Below are 23,028 nucleotides of genomic sequence, written 5' to 3' on the forward strand. Positions count from 1 at the left end.
TAGAACTCGGGTATTGTCGGGTTTGGGATTTTATTGATGAGTGGATCCAATACAGTTTTCTCCCCACCAACCGACCCTCAACAACACAAACAGTGTTACAAAACCATGTTACGTTTTCGAACATCCAAATCCTTGGCAAGTAATCCTCCTTGGTTCAGCCAGCAGAGGATGATCCAGCTGGAAACTTAAAGTCAAACAAGCCAAGCCCCACAAACAGTACGATCCTTGATAATTTCGGAGTGCGAAGCGTATTAAAACCTTTAGTAACGTTCCCACTAAGATGGAATGAGTTGGATTGAAAATGAGTTGAACCATCCACATCCGTACCTTCCACATGGACAGCTATTCCAGAAACACTGTAAACTTCGACCACTGGTAGGCCTAATGTGGGTAACTCTTGACTTGTGAATGTAGGAACTACACACCCAGCAATTGTGCCAGAATAGGTATCTTTAATATGCCTATGATGTTGGCGACATCCCGCCGATAGATAATTTGGGACTTTTACAAGAGAAAATCGGTGATCATTTGTATGAATGGAGGGAAACAAGGGGTAGGCCAGTAGTACAGAGGGATTGGGGAAGGGGTTGACTTAGTGGTCAGGAGGTGAAACATCTTAGTGAAATTTGCATGATTCAAACCCTCACTCTCCATATGGGCTGAACAGAAAGAACGAATGATATCAATTACCACAGAGTATACATATTATATGTATATTATATGGCACCCTCCCTTACGTTTTGTAAACCTTTTGAAAATGATCATAATTGACAGCATATGGCGGATCATATACACAGTCATCTAAGTTGTCATAGGCATAGCTAACATACGGTAGACAGGGAGATATTAGATAAACTCATTGTCGCCTCATTCAAATAATTTTGCTTAGCTTTATATATCATCAATAGTCTTGAGTGACATTTTTTAGCTACCCGCTATAACTTGAGCCGAGAAACGTCGTTGCACTCTAACTTTATTCATCTCATACGTCAAATAAATGGCAAGTTAATACAAGTAAGATCTATGCATAGATAGTATATAATAACATTCTAAAACTCGCCTCGTTGATCGCAACACTTTTTACAAACATGAAGCGCATTGGGTAGTCACAATTGACGAGTGAATAATTGGTGGATGTCATGGTTGTCTATATTTTAGAATGGACATCAAGGGACCCAATTGTCGCATTGGTGTGGGGGAGTCTTACAATTACCGAGTGTACCTGCACAATCACTGTGTACACGGTACAAAAGACATACTATGCGATTGTACAAGAAGGCTTGCAGACGACAAAAAATAAAATTAGCAAAATAATGATTTTTTGGGACATGCTGAGCTTGCGAACGGGCAAGGTTTACCGTCGAATGAAAGATTATGCATTATAGTTGCGCCATGCAATGTTTGCCTCTGTGATGTTTGCTCAAATATAAAGTGACTTTTAAAGATGTACAAAGACATATGATAAGAGCAAGTCGAGTCATTTTGTACGAACATATATGAATTCACTAAGGAGTTATATATTTCCGTAAGCCATGAAAATGGTAGCTATAATAACACTAGCAGTATCATTTGCAATCCTTTAATCCATTAACAACAATATCGCATAATCGTTCGTACCTCCGCCGTAGAGGATTCGCGTGAGAGGTAGCGAATCGCTCGTTTTTTACGTGTAATCTTTTTCGTCTTTTAAAGTTCCATGCCTGAGACATGGACGCACAGAAAGTATCTAATATAAATAATATATTTTGTGTAAATTTCAGCACTTTGGCTAATGTATACTTTATACGACCATGAATCTCGTAAAACGTGTCAAAAATGTCTGTATCAAAATTCTCGTTTTCAACTAAAATTAAAGTCACGAGAATGCATGCAATATCAATAACTTGATCATGAGACATGATTCTTGTATGTTGTTTCAACATGTAGGCCTTGGCAGTGATATAATATACCTTAATATAGCTTAGGTAACCCTGAAAAGCGGTCGTGTGAGGCAAGATAATTGGTAGTTACTCCTCTAATCGCAATAAAAAATCAAGTCACCTGAAGGGGTAATGACCTGTTCAAGGATATTTCATCACAGTGACCACATTGGAGAATTCAGGGCAAGGAGAACTTGGGGTTAAAAACCCAAATACTGAAAAAAATTATAAACAGCCCGAGTCTGCTAAACCGGAACCGTAGTATGTCTCGTACAATCGCATGTACCTTGTACAGCTAGTTGCTAAAACCTGGACTCAGATTTTGGACTCTGGACTCTGGACGCTGGACGCTGGGTTTTAAATCACTGGATTTTACTGCCAGGTCTCCACCTCTCAGTAGAAGATGGTGCCTTATTTATAAGGACAAATCTCAATCCAGTGATACAAACTCTGCCACACATTATTTGAATTTTATTTACAAACGCATCTTGTAAATTTTCAAGATGGTTAAACGTAGGAAGACCCCGAAAGTTCAAAAGTCGGGCAAATCCAAAAATACTAAACAAACAGATAGCCGCCTATAGTCCAGAGGAGAGCAGATATTGCGTAACAGTAATCAACACTTGACATAACCTGATCATCATCATCAGAATCTGTACCTTGCACAACATAATCCTGAAAATCAGCTGGGGGCTTCCTCTCTCTCCAAGAGGGTCTCACTTTGTTGACCTGTAACGTTAAAAGTTAGCAAAGCTACTGAAATTGATATGAAACGGAAAAACAAAATCAGAAAAAATAGTTCAATTCAACTTTTAACTAACATTATATACCATAATGGTATTCATCCTACAACAGTTGGGTTCAATCATACAAATGATTAAGCTTGTTACGACCAACAATCATTATGCTGTGTCTGAACGGAACACTTATCAGTCAAGCCCATCACCAAATTCATACCACCTGATGACACCTGATAAACACAAGGAAACACCTAAAGACCTGAAACTTAAGTTAATTCCAGAATCATTTCCGTGCAATCATTATTTACAGAGTTCGTGAACAAACGACGATTTACGTACATGCTCTTTGCAATCGAGCAGATTACATGCACGATTACGAAGAACTCGTACTGGCTATTTATTGGTAATTTGTGAATGATGCGGAACCTCACCATTCGATCAACCAAGATGCCTGTCGCCAAATGCGTGTCGCCAAATACAAAATTTTTACGGTGAATTAGCAAGGGCTTTTTTGTATGGTTTTACTAAAGCCTCTATTGATGATACGGTGGCTGGGAAAGGACATCACATGATTTTTTTTTCAACACGAAATTTTTTTCGATCGCCCGAGACAATAGTCCATCGATCGAGATATTTCATGAAAAAAAAATTCATGTTGAAAATAAATAAATCATGTGATGTCCTTTCCAAGCCACCGTACTACAATGATTCTCTCACACGTTGACGATCATTTAAATGTATTTTCATCTTTTTCTAGTCGTTTAAATGAAGAGTTCGACGACCTGCTGTCGCCGGAAGTCCGATGACGTCAAACAAGATGGGGACGAAAACACTATCCGTGGAAACTGGTCCGGCAAGGCTGATTTCTTTCTGTCGAGTTTCGGTTATGCAGTAGGACTGGGGAACATGTGGAGGTTCCCATATTTGTGCTATAAGAATGGGGGCGGTAAGTAAAGGCGCTGTACCATTGGGTTTATTTTATATACTCTTCAGCATACACGTAGGTGGTCGATGATCAGATGGGCAGCGAGTAAACATACGTTAGAATCAACAGTACGATGTTGTTTCTTGTTATCCCATTAAAAAAGCAGCGCTCCAAGTTCCAGAAACGCCCAATAACACGTCAAAACCAAAACAATGGCTGATTCAACTCTGGCATAAACTTAGGAGCAGGAAATCCACGATTTCTTTAGAAACATGGAAACTCCCTATTGACATGTGGATACAAAACCTGAAAATCATTTTCCAATTTTTGCTGATTCAAACTTCTCAAACATTTCAAAGGAGAATTCAACTCGACTTATTGCCATTATAGGTGCCTTCCTTATTCCATATGTGCTCTTCCTATTGATGCTGGGCTGGCCATTATTCTTCCTCGAAGCTGCGTATGGTCAGTTCTCAAGTCTCAGCCCAGTTCTAGCATGGGGGATTAGTCCGCTGTTCAAGGGTAGGTTTGTGATATGTTTATGCATTGTGTTTTTAAAATGGCACACTTGCAAGGTTGAATATATGTACTCCAAGTCTAGTTTCACCGACCTTAGACCAGTCTTGAATATTCAATCAAGGCTAGATATTAAACAGACAGTGTTCGATGCCATTTTGAGGTAATTAACCAACATGTTCAGAAAGTAGATCTTAGTCATGCAAAAATAAATCATTCTTTATCTTGTAAATGCAATGTTTTAAGAAATGGCGGTTCTGTATATTTTTGGTGATACGGTGGTAAGGGGAAGGACAGAATGTGATTTTTTTCGAATTCATTTCAGAATTTTTCCATCTCTGAATTATGAGTTTTTATCTTGGAATTCTGACTTGTCATCTCGAAATTCTGACTTTTTCTCTCGGAATGGTTCGACAAAATCTCGAAATTCTGACTTTTTATCTCAGAATTTTAAGTCTGGACCACCTAACTCTAAACGTAAGGCTTCGGCGTAATCACCTTGTATATGGCAGGTATTAGGATGCCACGATTGTCCGCTGGTCATGCTTTGGTATGCTCGACGCACACCTAGTGATATATTTTAACTAAGTCAAAAGTAATTCAACTCGCTGCAGTCAGTTACAATGAACCGAGTTGCAATTCATTACGCTCGCCATTAATGCAAGACCACACCGATCTTAGCGATTCATTTCATCTGAATTGATATCCTGATCTCGATCGTCAGGGCCAACGATTATTCTTATCTCCATCGCTTTATTCCACAGGAGTTGGTTGCGGTATGGTGGTCATGTCAGCAGTGAGTACAATATATAACGTGATTATTGCCTGGACCCTGTTCTACATACTAAAGTCCTTCAGTGCAGAAGTGCCGTGGGCTGCGTGCAACAACACCTAGAATACAGACGCATGCGTAGTACGTAACATGAACAACACGTGGTTATTCGACACCTCTCAGAATCTTACCAATGACCTGGAACTACCTCAGTGAGAGCAGGATGGAAGGAGAGGGGATTTCCACTGTCAATGACACGTCACGAATGGTTCGTTTCCCTTTCCTGGATCTCCGAGTGAAGAAGTGAAGAAGTGAAGAATTTTGGGAGTAAGTTGGTCCATGTAGATTTAACTTTATTTCAAAACTTCCATTGCAAAAAACGCCGATCGGCTTGATTCAGCTGTTGAGGGCGATATAATTTTGATAGGACACCCGCAAAATTAGACAATAAATTCAGTTCTATATGGTCAAGCCTCAGGCTAATAGAGTTCAACTTTGCCCTAGTTTCGTGAGTGTTGAAATGCCCACTTCGTCTGCTTTGTCAGATACAATGGAGAGCATCTTTTGGTGATTTATCATAAAATGAATGAAAATGTATATATCTGTCGAGAGAGCTTTGTTAACCAATCCAGACATTGCCGAGGAACGGATGTGATTTTAACCTATTACATGTATAAGGATTTGTGTTCTGTACAGGGTGTCCCAGAAAAAATCCTGTGAAAAAGGGTTAATACGACCAACTCGAGAGTCATATCACTATAACAATGGGTTTTCCATAAAGTAGAAGCAATATCCTTTCCATGACACATTGATGACATTGCTCCGATCACGCATCACTGAGAAGAGGTACTATCTTAGTATAGTACCTCCGATTAAGAAATATCTTCTTTTTGGGAGTTGGCATGATCTTAGGCCTATTAACACAAAAATGATTAATTCCCTAATTGACTGTTATTTCTATACAGGTAATTAAATATAACACCTTCATGACAAATTCTGTTCTTGGTTATTCATTTACATCTATCCATGAGGCAATCCCATGGCGTGCTGGTCAAGTATGATGCAAACACCGATTACACGACAAGAACCAAGCAATAGAGAGTTTGAGATCCGCAACTTATTGCAAAACTTATACGTATACTTATACGTTTACATAAATTTTAGTCAGGGGCTACAAATTCCCTAAGGCCACGGGGTATACCCCAAGGCCACGGGGTATTTGTAGCCCCTGACCACGAGTCTTGTATTTGTCTCCCAGAGGCATTGTTTAAGTATCTTAAATTGCAGGCTGTAAAATTGTAAGAGGTGCCACTACAAGATGCAGGCCAGTTTTAGAGAATCTGCCTGGAAATCTCTTGCGTAACCTTGTTGCGTAACCAAAGTTATAGGTGAAAAAGGGGCTACAATTACCCCCATTTTACCTTACGTGGTGATTAAAACCACATAATAGCTTATTGCCCTCATGGTCTCCCGTAAAAATCAACCTACCAAGGTCAAACTATCGGCCACAGCCATAGTTTGGAGTAAAATATATGTTGAAGGAAGTGGCCGCTCTCGACCGAGGACGATAAAAGCCAAACAATTCCCAATCAGACCAACTGGTATAACGATCTACGTCGTTGGTACATGAAGGATGAAGCGAAGATATCTTCTAGAACTGCTAAAAGGCTTCATTTTATAACTGGAAAGGCACTCCACAACGGCCGTTGCTGCTACTGCAGATAGGCTCGGCTCCATTGTAGTATTTCTATTGTCTTAGAGGGCCGTCTGTAAAACAGTGGCGGATTCTGGCTATTTACCCGTCGTTTAGTTTGGTTTATTATCATGAATGCAGCTTCGGAACCGAGGAGCGCCACTATCGTTGCTAAGACAAACCAGGCTGCTGGGCGAGAAATTTGCAATGAGATGTAGTACTTAGTTAGCTCTAGGCCATGCATGAAATAAAAGCTGTTTTTTCGATTGTCTCTGCTTGGTGTATTGATTTATAGTTTTAAAATATCGCCATGTTATTGTTGATTGACGTTCATTCCCAATGAAAAATCATTTTGGTAAAGTCTGCAGACCTTGGCGTGGTGGGGCCGTTGGCGTCGGGCGTGAGCGTCGGGCGTCCGGGCGTCTTTTATTATAAGCCAAATATAGAATATAAACAACGGATTCATGATAAATGTAACACGGTGATATCGAGCGTGTAACAGCCTGCCTATATATAAATTTGAATGCCATTCGCAGGGCTTACTGGACTTTGCGCAATATTTCGCCAAAAAAATATTCTACGCAACGGTCCCTAGGTGACTTTTCCTATTCATAATACACAGTCTGTCCATCCTAGATCGTGGTTACATGGGGAGTAATCGTTGTAAAATTAGGCCAAACGCAAAGACAGTTTACCCGGGTACCACTATGTTTACGATGCGAACAAGCCGTGTAAGTCATTATCCAGCATTTTTTTCATTGAACATTTGCGGGTACAGCGTCACAGGGAGCAGCATTGAACGGTAAACAGGTTCACATCATATTCAGACAACGGCTTGTAACGGCCATACAGGAAACTATTCGTATCAAAAACCGACGATCACAACTATTCGCTTGCTGAGAGTATACATTACGCGCATACATTAGGCTACATTCAGACATTTGAGCTTCCAAGCTTTGAGAAATAACAGGTAATGTGCGAATTTGGCATGTAATTTTGGTAATTTACGTGAGTACATTTTCAACCCCGAAAAGTGTGATGAAGTTATGCTTTTATTTAGTAGGCATGTCCAACAAGACATGTGTCTCAGCTGCCTGGGTGGGTGTGGGTCATCACTCAAAAGTCGTTCTCTGCAATGCATGCAAGCACTGCGTGTGTGTTTGATTTGTGTATACAATGTACGTTACCCTCTCTACTTCAAATGAATGAACCACATAAGGGTTTGATTAATTAATTGTTTGTCGTACCTTCTTCGATCGAGGTCCGAACAAATTTTCAGGCTAGAGTACCGGGGTAAAACAAAATGGTCGCTCCCCATTTCGCTCGTTTCGTTTCGTTGCGCAAAGTCCAGTAAGCCCATTCGCAGGCCTCAATACCTTCTGGATTCATTGTACAATATCAGTTCAAGTCATCGGCCTGTATCAGTGTATGGCATTGCGTTTCCTCGATTTCAGGTAATAGGAAGGTCACAGCCTGTGAAGATTTATCGCAATTCTCGTTTATCGCATAGTCCTCGGTCTGACACTGTCTGCAGCTTGTCTAAATGTATCCAACCCAGCGAATGAAAACAAGGGAGTATACACGTACATATCTTAAAATGCAATAAAAGAAAGCAGACTGTCCGCTATGGTACCTGTGTCACTGTCATGACTGTACGGACAGTCATGACAGATGATCGCGGACAGTCTGCCGTCTTATATTGCATTTTAAATCACTTTCTAGGACACTTTAAGCCAAGTGCTCGTGATCATATCTGCCTATTCTAGTGTACATGCAATAATTTTCACAACTTATGCAGATATGGTAGAAATAAGCGCAATTTGTACCCTGAATTAGGTATAGGACTACAAAAGCACTGTTTTCTCTATTTATTCAGGACAGCTACACCGATACAAACCTATTAACAGATGTATTGAAGTTATCGTCTAGAAATATCTCATCTATCAAGAAATCCACGTCGAGTGCCATAGAACAGGAATTATTCGACGTTGAATCGGCCTGAGTTTTCAAATTTGTTACTGTCGTCTTCTAGCGCTGTGGTAACCATAGTGGACAATGACTTGCTGACACTGTCCGAATCCCCACACTATATATGGTACTTGAATCCCCACACTGTGTGTAGGCCTACGCGACGTTCTGACACGACAATGTTTTCTTGCAGATTTATCATGGATGAAGGAATAAAGATTAAGACAGTCGAGATGCACACAGGCGGAGAACCACTCCGAATAGTAGAGAGTGGTTTGCCGGAAATCAAGGGCGCAACGATATTAGAGAAACGAAAATACGCCAAGGAACATTTAGATCATATCAGGAAGGTGCTGATGCGTGAGCCACGGGGTCATCTGGACATGTACGGGACATATTTAGTGGAGCCAGACCTCCCCGAGGCCGACCTAGCAGTCCTTTTCACCCACAATGAAGGCTACAGCACCATGTGTGGGCACGCCACCATTGCCCTTGGGAGATACGCGGTGGACAAGGGACTGGTCAAGGACGTCTCCCCTCCTGAGGTGGAAGTGAAGATCCAGGCCCCGCCCGGCTTGTTACGCGTTTGGACGAAGGTGAATGAGAAAGGCCGGTCAGGGTCTGTACGGTTTCACAGCATCCCTTCTTTTGCGGCTGCCACCGGTAAGTTCAAGAAACAGGAGGCACTATGATGGAGCAGGTGCGCAATGTCGCCGGTCTCATCCGACTTGCAACTGCTCTGCACTCATTAACTTCAATATTCCTTGTCAGGTTTAAAATCTCAACCATGAAACGTTATTATCCACAATGAAGAGAGATATCTAACTCTATGTTTCGATCGATGCGTATTCTATCGTCACGATATTAACTCATGAAATGTTCTTTATCCACATTGAAGAGAGATATCTAACTTTATGTTTCGATAGATACTTATTCTATCGTTACTATCTCAACTAATGAAATGTTCTTTATCCACAATGAAGGGAGATATCTAACTTTATGTTTCGATAGATACTTATTCTATCGTTACTATCTCAACTAATGAAATGTTCTTTATCCACAATGTAGAGAGATATCTAACTTTATGTTTCGATCGATGCTTATTCTATCGTTATTATCTCAACTAATGAAATGTTCTTTATCCACAATGAAGGGAGATATCTAACTTTATATTTCGATCGATGCTTATTCTATCGTTACTATCTCAACTAATGAAATGTTCTTTATCCACATTGAAGAGAGATATCTAACTTTATGTTTCGATCGATGCTTATTCTATCGTTATTATCTCAACTAATGAAATGTTCTTTATCCACAATGAAGGGAGATATCTAACTTTATATTTCGATCGATGCTTATTCTATCGTTACTATCTCAACTAATGAAATGTTCTTTATCCACATTGAAGAGAGATATCTAACTTTATGTTTCGAAAGATACTTATTCTATCGTTACGATCTCCACTAATGAAATGTTCTTTATCCACATTGAAGGGAGATATCTAACTTATGTTTCGAAATATACTTATTCTATCGTTACGATCTCCACTAATGAAATGTTCTTTATCCACATTGAAGAGAGATATCTAACTTTATGTTTCGATAGATACTTATTCTATCGTTACTATCTCAACCAATGAAATGTTCTCATCCACAATGAAGGGAGATATCCAACTTTATGTTGCGATATATGCTTATTCTATCGTTACTATCTCAACTAATGAAATGTTCTTTATCCACACTGAAGAGAGATAGCTAACTTTATGTTTCGATCGATGCTTATTCTATCGTTACTATCTCAACTAATGAAATGTTCTCATCCACAATGAAGGGAGATATCTAACTTTATGTTGCGATATATGCTTAATCTATCGTTACTATCTCAACTTAATGAAATGTTCTTTATCCACATTGAAGAGAGATATCTAACTTTATGTTTCGATCGATGTTTATGCTATCGTTACGATCTCAACCAATGAAATGTTCTCATCCACAATGAAGAGAGATATCTAACTTTATGTTGCGATACAGGCTTATTCTATCGTTACTATCTCCACTAATGAAATGTTCTTTATCCACATTGAAGAGAGATATCTAACTTTATGTTTCGATCGATGCTTATTCTATCGTTACGATCTCAACTAATGAAATGTTCTTTATCCACATTGAAGAGAGATATCTAACTTCGCGTTTCGATAGATGCATATTCTATCGTTACGATCTCCACTAATGACACGCTCTTATCCACATTGAAGAGAGATATCTAACTTCGCGTTTCGATAGATGCATTTTCTATCGGTACGATCTCCACTAATGAAACGCTCTTATCCACATTGAAGAGATATCTAACTTCGATAGATGCATATTCTATCGGTACCATCTCAACCAATGAAATGTTCTCATCCACAATGAAGAGAGATATCTAACTTCGCGTTACGATAGATGCATATTCTATCGTTACTATCTCCACTAATGAAATGTTCTTTATCCACATTGAAGAGAGATATCTAACTTTATGTTTCGATATATGCATATTCTATCGTTACCATCTCCACTAATGACACGTTCTTATCCACAATGAAGATAGATAGCTAACTTTATGTTTCGATCGATGCATATTCTATCGTTACCATCTCAACTAATGAAATGTTCTTATCCACAATGAAGAGAGATATGTTTCCATCGATGCTTATTCTTATCGTTAGGATCTGAAAGAACGAAATGTTCTTATCCATAATAAAGGGAGATATCTAACTCTATATTTCGATCGATGCTTATTCTATCGTTACTATCTCAACTAATGAAATGTTCTTTATCCACATTGAAGAGCGATATCTAACTTTATGTTTCGATCGATGCTTATTCTATCGTTACTATCTCAACTAATGAAATGTTCTTTATCCACATTGAAGAGAGATATCTAACTTTATGTTTCGATTTATGTTTATTCTATTGTTACTATCTCAACTAATGAAATGTTCTCATCCACAATGAAGGGAGATATCTGACTTTATATTGCGATATATGCTTATTCTATCGTTACTATCTCAACTTAATGAAATGTTCTTTATCCACATTGAAGAGAGATACATGTATCTAACTTTATGTTTCGATCGATGTTTATGCTATCGTTACGATCTCAACCAATGAAATGTTCTCATCCACAATGAAGGGAGATATCTAACTTTATGTTGCGATACATGCTTATTCTATCGTTACTATCTCCACTAATGAAATGTTCTTTATCCAAATTGAAGAGAGATATCTAACTTTATGTTTCGATCGATGCTTATTCTATCGTTACTATATCAACTAATGAAATGTTCTTTATCCACATTGAAGAGAGATATCTAACTTTATGTTTCGATCGATGCTTATCCTATCGTTACTCTCTCAACTAATGAAATGTTTTTTATCCACAATGAAGAGAGATATCTAACTCTAGGAATCGACAGATGCTTATTCTATCGTTACGGTCTCAACCAATGAAATGTTCTCATCTACAATGAAGGGAGATATCTTACTTTATGTTTCGATAGATACTAATTCTATCGTTACGATATCCACTAATGACACGCTCTTATCCACATTGAAGAGAGATATCTAACTTCGCGTTTCGATAGATGCATATTCTATCGTTACGATCTCCACTAATGACACGCTCTTATCCACATTGAAGAGAGATATCTAACTTCGCGTTTTGATAGATGCATATTCTATAGGTACGATCTCCACTAATGAAACGCTCTTATCCACATTGAAGAGATATCTAACTTCGATAGATGCATATTCTATCGGTACCATCTCAACCAATGAAATGTTCTCATCCACAATGAAGAGAGATATCTAACTTCGCGTTACGATAGATGCATATTCTATCGTTACGATCTCCACTAATGAAATGTTCTTTATCCACATTGAAGAGAGATATCTAACTTTATGTTTCGATATATGCATATTCTATCGTTACCATCTCCACTAATGAAATGTTCTCATCCACAATGAAGAGAGATATATCACTTCGCGTTACGATAGATGCATATTCTATCGTTACTATCTCAACTAATGAAATGTCCTTTATCCACATTGAAGAGAGATATCCAACTTTATGTTTCGATATATGCATATTCTATCGTTACCATCTCCACTAATGAAATGTTCTTATCCACAATGAAGAGAGATATGTTTCCATCGATGCTTATTCTTATCGTTAGGATCTGAAAGAACGAAATGTTCTTATCCATAATAAAGGGAGATATCTAACTCTATATTTCGATCGATGCTTATTCTATCGTAACGATATCCACTAATGACACGTTCTTATCCACATTGAAGAGAGATATCTAACTTCGCGTTTCGATAGATGCATATTCTATCGTTACGATCTCAACTAACGAAGCGTTCTTATCCACAATGACGAGACACATATCTACAACTCTATGTATCGACAGATGCTTATACTATCGTTATGATCCCAACTAATGAAACGTTGTCATCCACAATGAAGAGAGATATATAACTCTCCATGTATGTTTCGATATAGATGTTACGATAGAATTCAATTAAAGTCCATTCGTAAACGGCATGGGCTCTGGAGCGCTACCTACTGGTCGGATTTTCGTACTGAAGTTTTAAATTGATCTGCATGGGGTTCGCGACTAAACAAGATTTTGAAATTTTTAATAAGCCGTAGGCCTGTCGGTCAGAAAGGATCTAGTGCGGCGCGGTATATGTGCAGCGTCTTCCGTGCACAAGCAAACATTTAAGTCGGCTGAGCAGCAAATTGCCGAAGCGCCACGCAAACGAGCGATTAAAATAGTTTCGTGAAGCGATCATAATCGCTACCGATATGTGCTATTTGTGACAAAAAGACATCTCAGGCTCGTCTGCATGCGGGCAGTTGCTGAGATCCCCAATTTTGCAATGACCACCGCAGATGAGCGATTGTTGTCGCATGCGATCATGATCGAAGGTGGCAGCGATGTAAATCGCTTCTTTGCGGGGCGCTTTACCAAGGTAAATAGACATACAATTTGCAATCATTGATTGCCTTCATACGATAATCGTCTCTTTTTTTCAGATGTGAAAGTCAACGTTCCCAACAACGGAGAGGTGACGTTGGATGTTGGGTTCGGAGGCACGTTTTATGCCGTAGTCCCCGCCTCACGGTTTGAATTGGACCTTGACACGTCACCAGTACACGACCTCATCAAAGTGGGAATGACAGTCAGAAGTAAGACCCGTTTTCTGTTTTCCAGTCATATTTCGTCGAGTGAGATTTTGACGAAAACGGAAGCAACACACCGAGAAACTCAAATCAGTATTATAATTTGATAGAATGCTGGTATTACGTGTATGCCTTTATGGTTACTATAACTGGTGTTCAAAAACAATAAATCAAAAGCTATAAAACCAGGCGCAGATCCAAGGGGGGATGCGCACTGCAGACGCACGAATTGCTATGTTTCCAATATACTTGTTTCTTACTCCATGTTCAGGTCATGAGCTTGTTTTTCTTCTGTGAACAGAGGCTGTGAGTGAACAAGTGAAAGTAAAACATCCCGACTTCCCCGAACTCGAGTTCATCTACGGTACTATCCTGACGGACGGCAGCGACCAGTACTCCGACAAACCGACTAAGAATGTGTGTATATTTGCTGATAACCAGGTAGGTTATGCGATTTATTGATAACTCTGTTGTTTTAACTCAAAATGTTCGACAGAGAATTATGTTCTTTATAGCCACATCGATCCACACCCTGGGAACAACCTGGATCGAGTCGAATGGTTCGTCGGGCGGTACCTAGTCCTTCCGAGCGTCGGCTTGAATGGGAAGGAGCTGGTAGGAAATCATATAGGATTCTTTATGGGTACACGGGAACCTGGATACGTTGTGATCACGTTTATTTCAAAAACTAGTCATGGGTCTAGCCCATTCCAGGGTTTAGTCTAGCGTTAAGACAGTGCTCATGATCGTGTGGTAAGCTAGATTGACTAGAAGATCTTTTTTAATCGTAGGTCGACCGATCACCAACAGGATCGGGAGTAATCGCAAGAATAGCCCTACAGCATCATAAAGGACTTATAAAGCTCAATCAAGTGCGCTGCTTCACTAGCATTATTGGGTCGGTCTTCACAGGGATGGCAGTGGAGAAGACGAAGTGTGGAGACAACCCTGCTGTGGTGGTGGAGGTGTCAGGCACAGCCTACTACACCGGGAGCAGCACTTTTACTGTAGAAGCAGGGGACGAACTGGCAGAAGGGTTTCTACCCAGGATGTGAAATGACAGGCGAAACCAGCACACTCACTGTAGAGAGGCCAGGGATGGACTAGGAGGTTCCTGCCTAGGATGTGACATGACAGGCGAAGACCAGCACACTCACTGTAGAGAGGCCAGGGATGAACTGGGATTTCCTGCCTAGGATGTGACATGACAGGCGAAGACCAGCACACTCACTGTAGAGAGGCCAGGGATGGACTGGGATTTCCTGCCTAGGATGTGAAATGACAGGCGAAGACCAGCACACTTACTGTAGAGAGGCCAGGGATGAACTGGGATTTCCTGCCTAGGATGTGACATGACAGGCGAAGACCAGCACACTCACTGTAGAGAGGCCAGGGATGGACTGGGATTTCCTGCCTAGGATGTGAAATGACAGGCGAAACCAGCACACTCACTGTAGAGAGGCCAGGGATGGACTAGGAGGTTCCTGCCTAGGATTTGACATGACAGGCGAAGACCAGCACATTCACTGTAGAGAGGCCAGGGATGGACTGGGATTTTCTGCCTAGGATGTGACATGACAGGCGAGGACCAGCACATTCATTTTGATGGTGAGAGATGGACTATGCGGTTCCTGCCTCGGATGTGACATGACAGGCGGGGACCAGCACATTCACTTTGAAGGTGAGAGATGGACTATGCAGTTCCTGCCTAGGATGTGACATGACAGGCGGGGACCAGCACATTCACTTTGAAGGTGAGGGATGGACTATGAGGTTCCTGCCTAGGATGTGACATAACAAGCGAGAACCAGCACAATCACTGTGAAGGCCAGGGATGTGCTAGGAGGTTCCTACCTAGGATGTGATGTCACAGGCAGAACCAGCAAACTCATTGTGGAGACAAGGGGCAGACCAGGAGGTTCCTGCCTAGGATGTTACGTAACAGACGGGACCAGCACACATTCACTGTGAAGGCGAGGGACGGCCAGAAAATTTCTTCTTAGGATGCTACATGTTAAACGGGGTCCAGTATATTCACTGTGCTGGTGAGGGATGGACTAGGTTTCTGCCTAGGATGTCACACGACACGGGGGGGGCCCAGCACATTCACTGTGAAGGCCAGGGGTAGACTTGGAGGTTTCTGCCTAGGATGTGACATAATAGGCATGAATTCTACTGTACTAGCATTCATCAAAGACAGAAAAGTTAACAGCTGATGGCGGAACAATGTGTTGTACCTTTAACTTAGGTTTCAAACTCCTTGAGCCCTCATTTCTGTGTTATTGTTTAAAAACTGTGTCAGTACCATAGCACTGGTGAAGAGCAAAATTAATAATAAGAGGACATTTAGGTTTCTATTCATGTAAAAAGTTTATTTTGTACCATCATGCTCTCAAAACAATTTACAAACTGCCAGACCCCTGCAAATATGAATGACTAGGACAAACCTACACTTATGAGAGACTATTGATAAAATGGGAGGTGCGTCATTTTTGACACAAAACAGACGCTTTAGACATGACAATTTCTCGGAAATTAACAAGCTGACAGTTTGTCCGAGCCTCGACAGTAAATGTGCCAGTCTTCTGGTCACTGACACAGCAATTTCTGGCTCCAGGAAGAATAATCAAAAGCCAAAGCCTAGTCATTTTGTTCGCAAGGGAGGCAATTTTCATAAGATAAGTACAAAACATTTGGCATCTCACGATAAAGGCAATCTGGTAATTGAATAAGTTACACTACACTCTCGAAACCACTAAAGACCTATGTCGTTCGTTAAGAATTTGTAATTTGTGATTGAATTTGAAAATTTCAGATACGTACTGAACATAAATTTTACTCTGCGATTGTGTAGACAGATTGAACAAGAGGCCCAAGGGCCTGGCGCTCAGCTGAGTTGTTGCTGCGTTGTTCGTATATATTACATTACTCGTCAAACTCTACTAAACTAAGGACTCAAAGCCTAAGGATATTAGCTTCTGGATGTGTAACAGTGAATTACGGTAGACTGGCGCAATCTACTTCAAGCAAGCTCCACCCTTGCAATGTGTGCGCAAACAGATAACCTAACCTATATTGGACCATCAATTCTACACACAGCAACATGATTCATCCTCAGCTGTTACCATGATGATGATGATGATGATCCTTTTCGCAAATTGGTCGTCTTCTGTCTTTCTTCCATACTTCAGTGCCACCGGATGTAGTCTGCCCTTGTGGAGGGATCCTTTCAGCACCGGGACACAAGAAACAAGACACAAGAGACTAACCCAATCACCCGCTTTTGGCTGGGTAGAAATGGGTAAATCTCGCAGACTGGACCTTAAACCCTACTGCCGACGTGTGAGGCCGGTCTGACAGATGAGTAAGTGGGGTCCACCTAATGCAGAAGGCACCAGTTTCCCTAACTAAAAGGGTAACATTAACAAAATGCTCTACCCAACTCTATTATTGCCTAAAGGCCTGTGTACACTAGTAAAATATTAGCAACATTTTTACATTTCCAGTTGCAACAAATGTTGCAAAAATGTTGCGCAGTGTGTACAGAGCAAAACGCGTCTTACAACATGTTGTAAAATTGTTGCAAATTAAATGCAATGCAATTCTTTGTTGCATGTTGTAAAAATGTTGCAAACTCTTCAGCCAATCAGAAATAGGATTTGCGTCATGTGATCTACCGGAGTTCATGTGACTTGAACAAGAAGCAGGTATAGCAACTCTCAAGTGAGTGTCTTGCTTCGTAGGGTGATGAAACCTTTTCTAGAAGTTTTTGTGTGACGGCTTGTCAGTCAGCCGCAACTCCTTTAGGCTGCGTATCCATAGGCTGTTCCGTGCCCTGCACAACATTCCCTTTTTACCGCCTGGCGCGCCACACGGACAATGAACCTTCGTTGGTGTTATTGATCGTTCCCATAGGTTATGCCGTGTCACATTGCGGGCATATATGCACTGTGGATTGGGAATATAGGCCCATATTGGGATTGAACATGTCCATTCTTTTGCGAGTGAACAACACGGAAGCAATGTCTGAGGCGAAATTAATTCAAGAGGTTCATCAACGGGAACTACTCTGGGATCCCGAAACTGATGATTATCATAACAAGCACGAACCTGTAATTTGTTGCTTAAAAGTCAGGTTTTATATACATGTACATGTCAATTTGATGTTGCAAGTGAAAATACAAGTTACTTGTATTTTCATTTTCAATATTCATAAGAAATTGTCTTCTGAAATAATGACAGCGTGCGGATAAACGCGATTGACCGCTGCGAAATGAGGACTACAAAGGCCTACATGACCAAAAAGGAATATCCAATGGAGACTCAGGGCATAGTGCCAGGTCACAAGGCTGTTACGCCATAACGCCACACTACACAAGGGCATACCCTATGGATACGCGGCCTTAACAGGCAGTGGTATGCCCCATCATCCACCCTCATTTTGATCCAGGGCCTGGTCCATATTCTCTTGGGTTATTTCGCCGCCTCTTCCGTCTCTCAACAATGACAGCTAAAATTGCTGCAGAAGCACTCAAAACACATCTTCTCTCCTTGGAATCATCCATTTTCCCTCCAAAATACCTTTTTCCCTTTGTTCCCACTAAAAAGTTTGCAACAATTTACCAACATGTTGTAAAAATGTTGCTAATTTGTTGCAATTTTGTTGCTAGTGAACACAGGGCCTTGAAGGGCTTGTTGCAAAATTGTTGTAAAAATGTTGGTAAAATGTTGGTAAAATGTTGGTAAAATGTTGGTAAAATGTTGGTAAAATGTTGGTAAAATGTTGGTAAAATGTTGGTAAAATGTTGCTAATATTTTACTAGTGTACACCCTGCTTAAGTCAAGTGAAACTCTTAACAAACCTTAGCAGAATGCCACCATTGAAATGTTGATAATAATGATAGCAAGTAAAAACTTTAAACAGATAGACTTGATTTTTTTAACCAACTGCCACATGCGGTTTTCTTTATTTAGTAAATTTTGAGGTAAGTATTACAGAATGAAATACTTGAATACTAGAATTGCCTGGCTCTTCTGATGATTGCACTGGTGAACACCGAAGTCGATGGGATGTGCAAAGTCATAGCTCGATCCTCTCTCTTGGTCATCTTTGAGATGTAGTCACCAAATATGTTCAAATGCAGCTGCAGATCATTCCTGTCCTGCAAAACATGATGAGGAGATAACATTTTAATTTTGATAGAATAGGTAAGCTAGCCAAGTTTTATATCAAATACAAGGCCAACAACAACTGATAAGGCGCTAGGGCCGAATGATCAAGGAAGTTCATTGATATGATTGGGAATACATTGTGATAAGAGTGATGAATCGGCCCCGTTTGAAGCATTGTGCTATGTACAGTGTGCAAGTGTCAGTGTGTATCATATCGCATTTACTGTTTGTTGACATTTCAAATCGCTGGCGTCGATCCTCAATTACACTGTTTATGTACATTGGCAACCTTACCCGATGATATCAGAACGATGTTTATTATTGTCTTGTTTATTCACATTAGTTCTGCTATGTGACAAGAGTTATTTGTTGAGAAATCCATGATTTAAAGCCGGACTTTGACATCGTTTCTCAGACCAACCAAGCTGCATTTCGCAGATCGTTTTTCAACGATCGTCGACGAACTATTTCAAATTAATCACATCCAATTAAACAATCCAAGCCTTCCCTAATGTCATCAACATGCAATAACACAAGCAGCCAAATATTATCGCCTATGAAATTGTGAATTTAATGAGAACTTACCTCTGAATTGACAGAACGCGATCTATTCCATAGCATGGTCTCCTTACGTCTGAACTGCGCAGACTCGAGACGTGACGTTCGCTGCATGTGTGATTGGACGTGGGATAACTCGCGCGAAATTTAAAATGCTCTTCTTGGGGGGTGCTCACTAAATTGCGCCAGTAACACCACCTGGTGAGAAATTCATGAACTACGCCTATTGATAATGAAAGAGAAAGCTTTGCTCTATAAAATTAGATTTGATTCATGATCCCCAACTGAGAAATCAGCTGCTGGAAAAGTTTTTGGAAAATTTCGCTTGGTGCCACCTAGTTGCCAAACCGCTCATCCTGCCGGACCCACATTTGGTCTATTCAGGAGTCCTGAAGGGTCTCAACGCCTCAGAGGGAAAATCTATCGCCTATCCGCCATAGTTTTGAAACGTGCCTGTTTAACGGACAGACAGACAGACAGACAGACAGACAGACAGACAGACAGACAGACAGACAGACAGACGGACACTCATTCTACCATTTACTCATATGAATAGCTCAGCTTTTCAGCTGAGCTAAAAACACTTTAAACACCATGTTTTAGCAAAGTTAGATGCATGATAAGTGCACTGCACTGCAGCACTGTGTATAGAGCTGCATTTGCATATTCCTGACCCACAATTAAATACAAACGGCGCACCCCTTTAAAGGGGGACTATAGGCATGAGCTAGGGGGGTCAAATTGGTGGTCTTCAGGTGAATTATATGCACAATTCGGGGACTTGTTTTTGTGTGGTTCAGTTATTAATAGTTGCGCTTCCACCTAGTAAATCCCCGTGTTTTTTGCGCTTCCACCTTTGAATTGCCGTGCTTAAATAGACATGTGTGTGAAAACCCCGTGTCTATAAGCCCCATCAATCTCGATGGGGCTAATTTAAACATGGGTTTGACACAGGGTTTTTGGCTCACCGTAGGGGAGTCTTTACAATACCGCAGTGTCCGTCGTCCGTCGTCGTCTGTCGTCGTCCGTCGTCGTCGTCGTATCCTGTTTCAAAAACAGTGGCACGTTTCTTAACCGCTAAGCCTATGAACTTGTAACTTTGTACACAGGACTCCCTTGGTCAGATGACCTGTGACACTAAATTTCGGTCCGATCTGATTCTTAATTTGGCCACCAGGGGGCCGAATGTAGATATCTAAAAAGTGTGATATCTCGCTTATTAATGACTTGTTTGGAATAAAATTTTTGTGGTAGGTACTCATAGCAAGGATACATCATATATCATACGGGTTTTTAATTTGACCTACTTTTCAAGGTCACAGAGGTCAAATGGCATAAATTGGCTGTTTCAGTGTAACTATGGCACGTTTTTCAACCTCCACAGCTATGAACTTGAAATTTAATACATATAACCCCCTATACCAGATAACCTCTGGTGCTGAATTTCAGTCTGATCTGATTCTCAACTTGGCCACCAGGGGGCCGAATGTGGATACCTAAAAAGTGTGATAATTCGCTTATCAATAACTTGTTTTCAATAAAACTTTCGTGGTGGGTACTCATAGCAAGGATACATCATATATCGTACAATTTTTTAATTTGACCTACTTTTCATGGTTGCAGAGGTCAAATGGCATAAATTGGCTGTTTCAGCGTAACTATGGCACGTTTCTCAACCGCCACAGCTATGAACTTGAAACTTGGTACATATAACCCCCTATATCAGATAACCTCCTGTGCTGAATATCGGTCCGATCTGATTCTCAATTTGGCCACCAGGGGGTCGAATGTGGATATCTAAAAAGTGTGATATCTCGCTTATTGATGACTTGTTTTCGATAAAACTTTTGTGGTAGGTACTCATAGCAAGGATACATCATATATCATATGGGTTTATAATTTGACCTACTTGTCGAGGTCACAGAGGTCACAACGCAGACACAGATATGGCCGAAATTGCATGTTTTGTGTTTTTCGTGTTGTGGCAATCCAAAGGTCGTGAGTTCAAACCCCGGTCAGGGACGGCCAAAAATATTTTTTTATTTTATTATTTTTTATCTTTTCCCTTTTGTCTTTTCTGACTTGTATCTTACATTTTCTTGATTTTTGGCTCACTGTAGGGGAGTCTTATGTAATACCGCAGTGTCCGTCGTCCGTCGTCGTCGTCCGTCGTCCGTCGTCGTCCGTCGTCCGTCGTCGTATCCTATTTAAAAAACAGTGGCACGTTTCTTAACCGCTAGGGCTATGAACTTAAAAACTTTGTACACAGCACCCCCTAGGTCAGGTGACCTCTGACACTGAATTTCGGTCCGATCTGATTCTCAACTTGGCCACCAGGGGGCCAAATGTCGATATCTAAAAAGTGTGATATCTCGCTTATTAGTGACTTGTTTTCGATGAAACTTGTGTTGTAGGTACTCATAGCAAATATACATCTTATATCATACGGGTTTTTAATTTGACCTACTTTTCAAGTTCACAGAGGTCATATGGCGAAATTGGCCATTAGAGTGTAAACTATGGCACGTTTCTTAACCACTAAAGCTATGAACTTGAAACTTGGTACATATAACCCCCTATATCACATAGCCTCTGGTGCTGAATTTCAGTTTGATCTGATTCTCAACTTTGCCACCAGGGGGCCAAAAGTGGATATCTAAAAAGTGTGATATCTCGCTTATAAGTGACTTGTTTTCGATAAAATGTTTATGGTAGGTACTCTTAGGAAGAATACATCACATGTCTTACGGGTTTTCAATTTGACCTACTTTTCAAGGTCACAGAGGTCATATGGCATAAATTGGCCGTTGGAGTGTAAACTATGGCACGTTTCTTAACCAGTAAAGCTATGAACTTGAAACTTGGTGCATATAACCCCCTACATCAGATAACCTTTGATGCCGAATTTTGGCCTGATCTGATTCTTTATTCGGCCACCAGGGGGCCATAATGGAAAAAGGAAGAAGTGCAATATCTTGCTTATTTGAGTGAATTGTTTTCGATAAAATTTTTATGGCAGGGACTTCTAGCAAGGATACACCACATGTCCTACGATTTTTGGATTTGACCTCCTTTTCTAGGTCACAGAGGTCAAATGGCGTAAATTGGCCATTAGAGTGTAACTATGGCACGTTTCTTAACTGCTTAAGCTATGAACTTGAAAGTTGGTACATGTAACCCCCTACATCAGATAATCTCTGACACCGAATTTTGGCCTCATCTGATTCTTGATTTGGCCACCAGGGGGTCAAAACTGAAAAAGTAGGACGTGCAATATCTTGCTTATTAATGACTTTTTTCGATGAATTTTTTATTGCAGGGACTCTTAGCAATCACACGATATTGATCTTGTTGATGTCATAGACAATTATTGGTTGGATCATAAACTTATATATACTGCCCTGTCTTATTACTTGACATCAATACACATCTAAAAAAAGTCTTCATGCCTGATTGTGTTCACCATATTCACCTCTAAACTAAGCATGATCCTGCCTACTAAAAGATGTATACGGTGAGCACAATGGCCCCTGGCCGTT

At 40.5% G+C, this 23,028-nt stretch overlaps 1 protein-coding gene and 1 long non-coding RNA gene across 2 annotated transcripts; one reads left to right on the forward strand and one right to left on the reverse strand.

Annotated features, from left to right (window-relative positions):
* Positions 1–8,733: 8,733 nt before the first annotated feature.
* Positions 8,734–14,814, forward strand: LOC135484822 (trans-L-3-hydroxyproline dehydratase-like). Its single transcript, XM_064766511.1, has 4 exons — positions 8,734–9,196; positions 13,613–13,765; positions 14,061–14,200; positions 14,551–14,814. Exons 1-4 carry the CDS (start codon positions 8,734–8,736, stop codon positions 14,812–14,814), a joined length of 1,020 nt encoding a protein of 339 aa, XP_064622581.1.
* A 1,296-nt stretch (positions 14,815–16,110) lies between these two features.
* LOC135484050 (uncharacterized) lies at positions 16,111–23,027 on the reverse strand. Its single transcript, XR_010446416.1, has 2 exons — positions 19,517–23,027; positions 16,111–18,921 (listed from the first exon to the last, which is right to left on the reverse strand). It is a non-coding gene; the product is annotated as an uncharacterized LOC135484050 (long non-coding RNA).
* Between the last annotated feature and the right edge of the window lies 1 nt (position 23,028).

The sequence above is a fragment of the Lineus longissimus genome, chromosome 3, assembly GCF_910592395.1.
Source record: "Lineus longissimus chromosome 3, tnLinLong1.2, whole genome shotgun sequence".
Lineage (NCBI taxonomy): Eukaryota > Metazoa > Nemertea > Pilidiophora > Heteronemertea > Lineidae > Lineus > Lineus longissimus.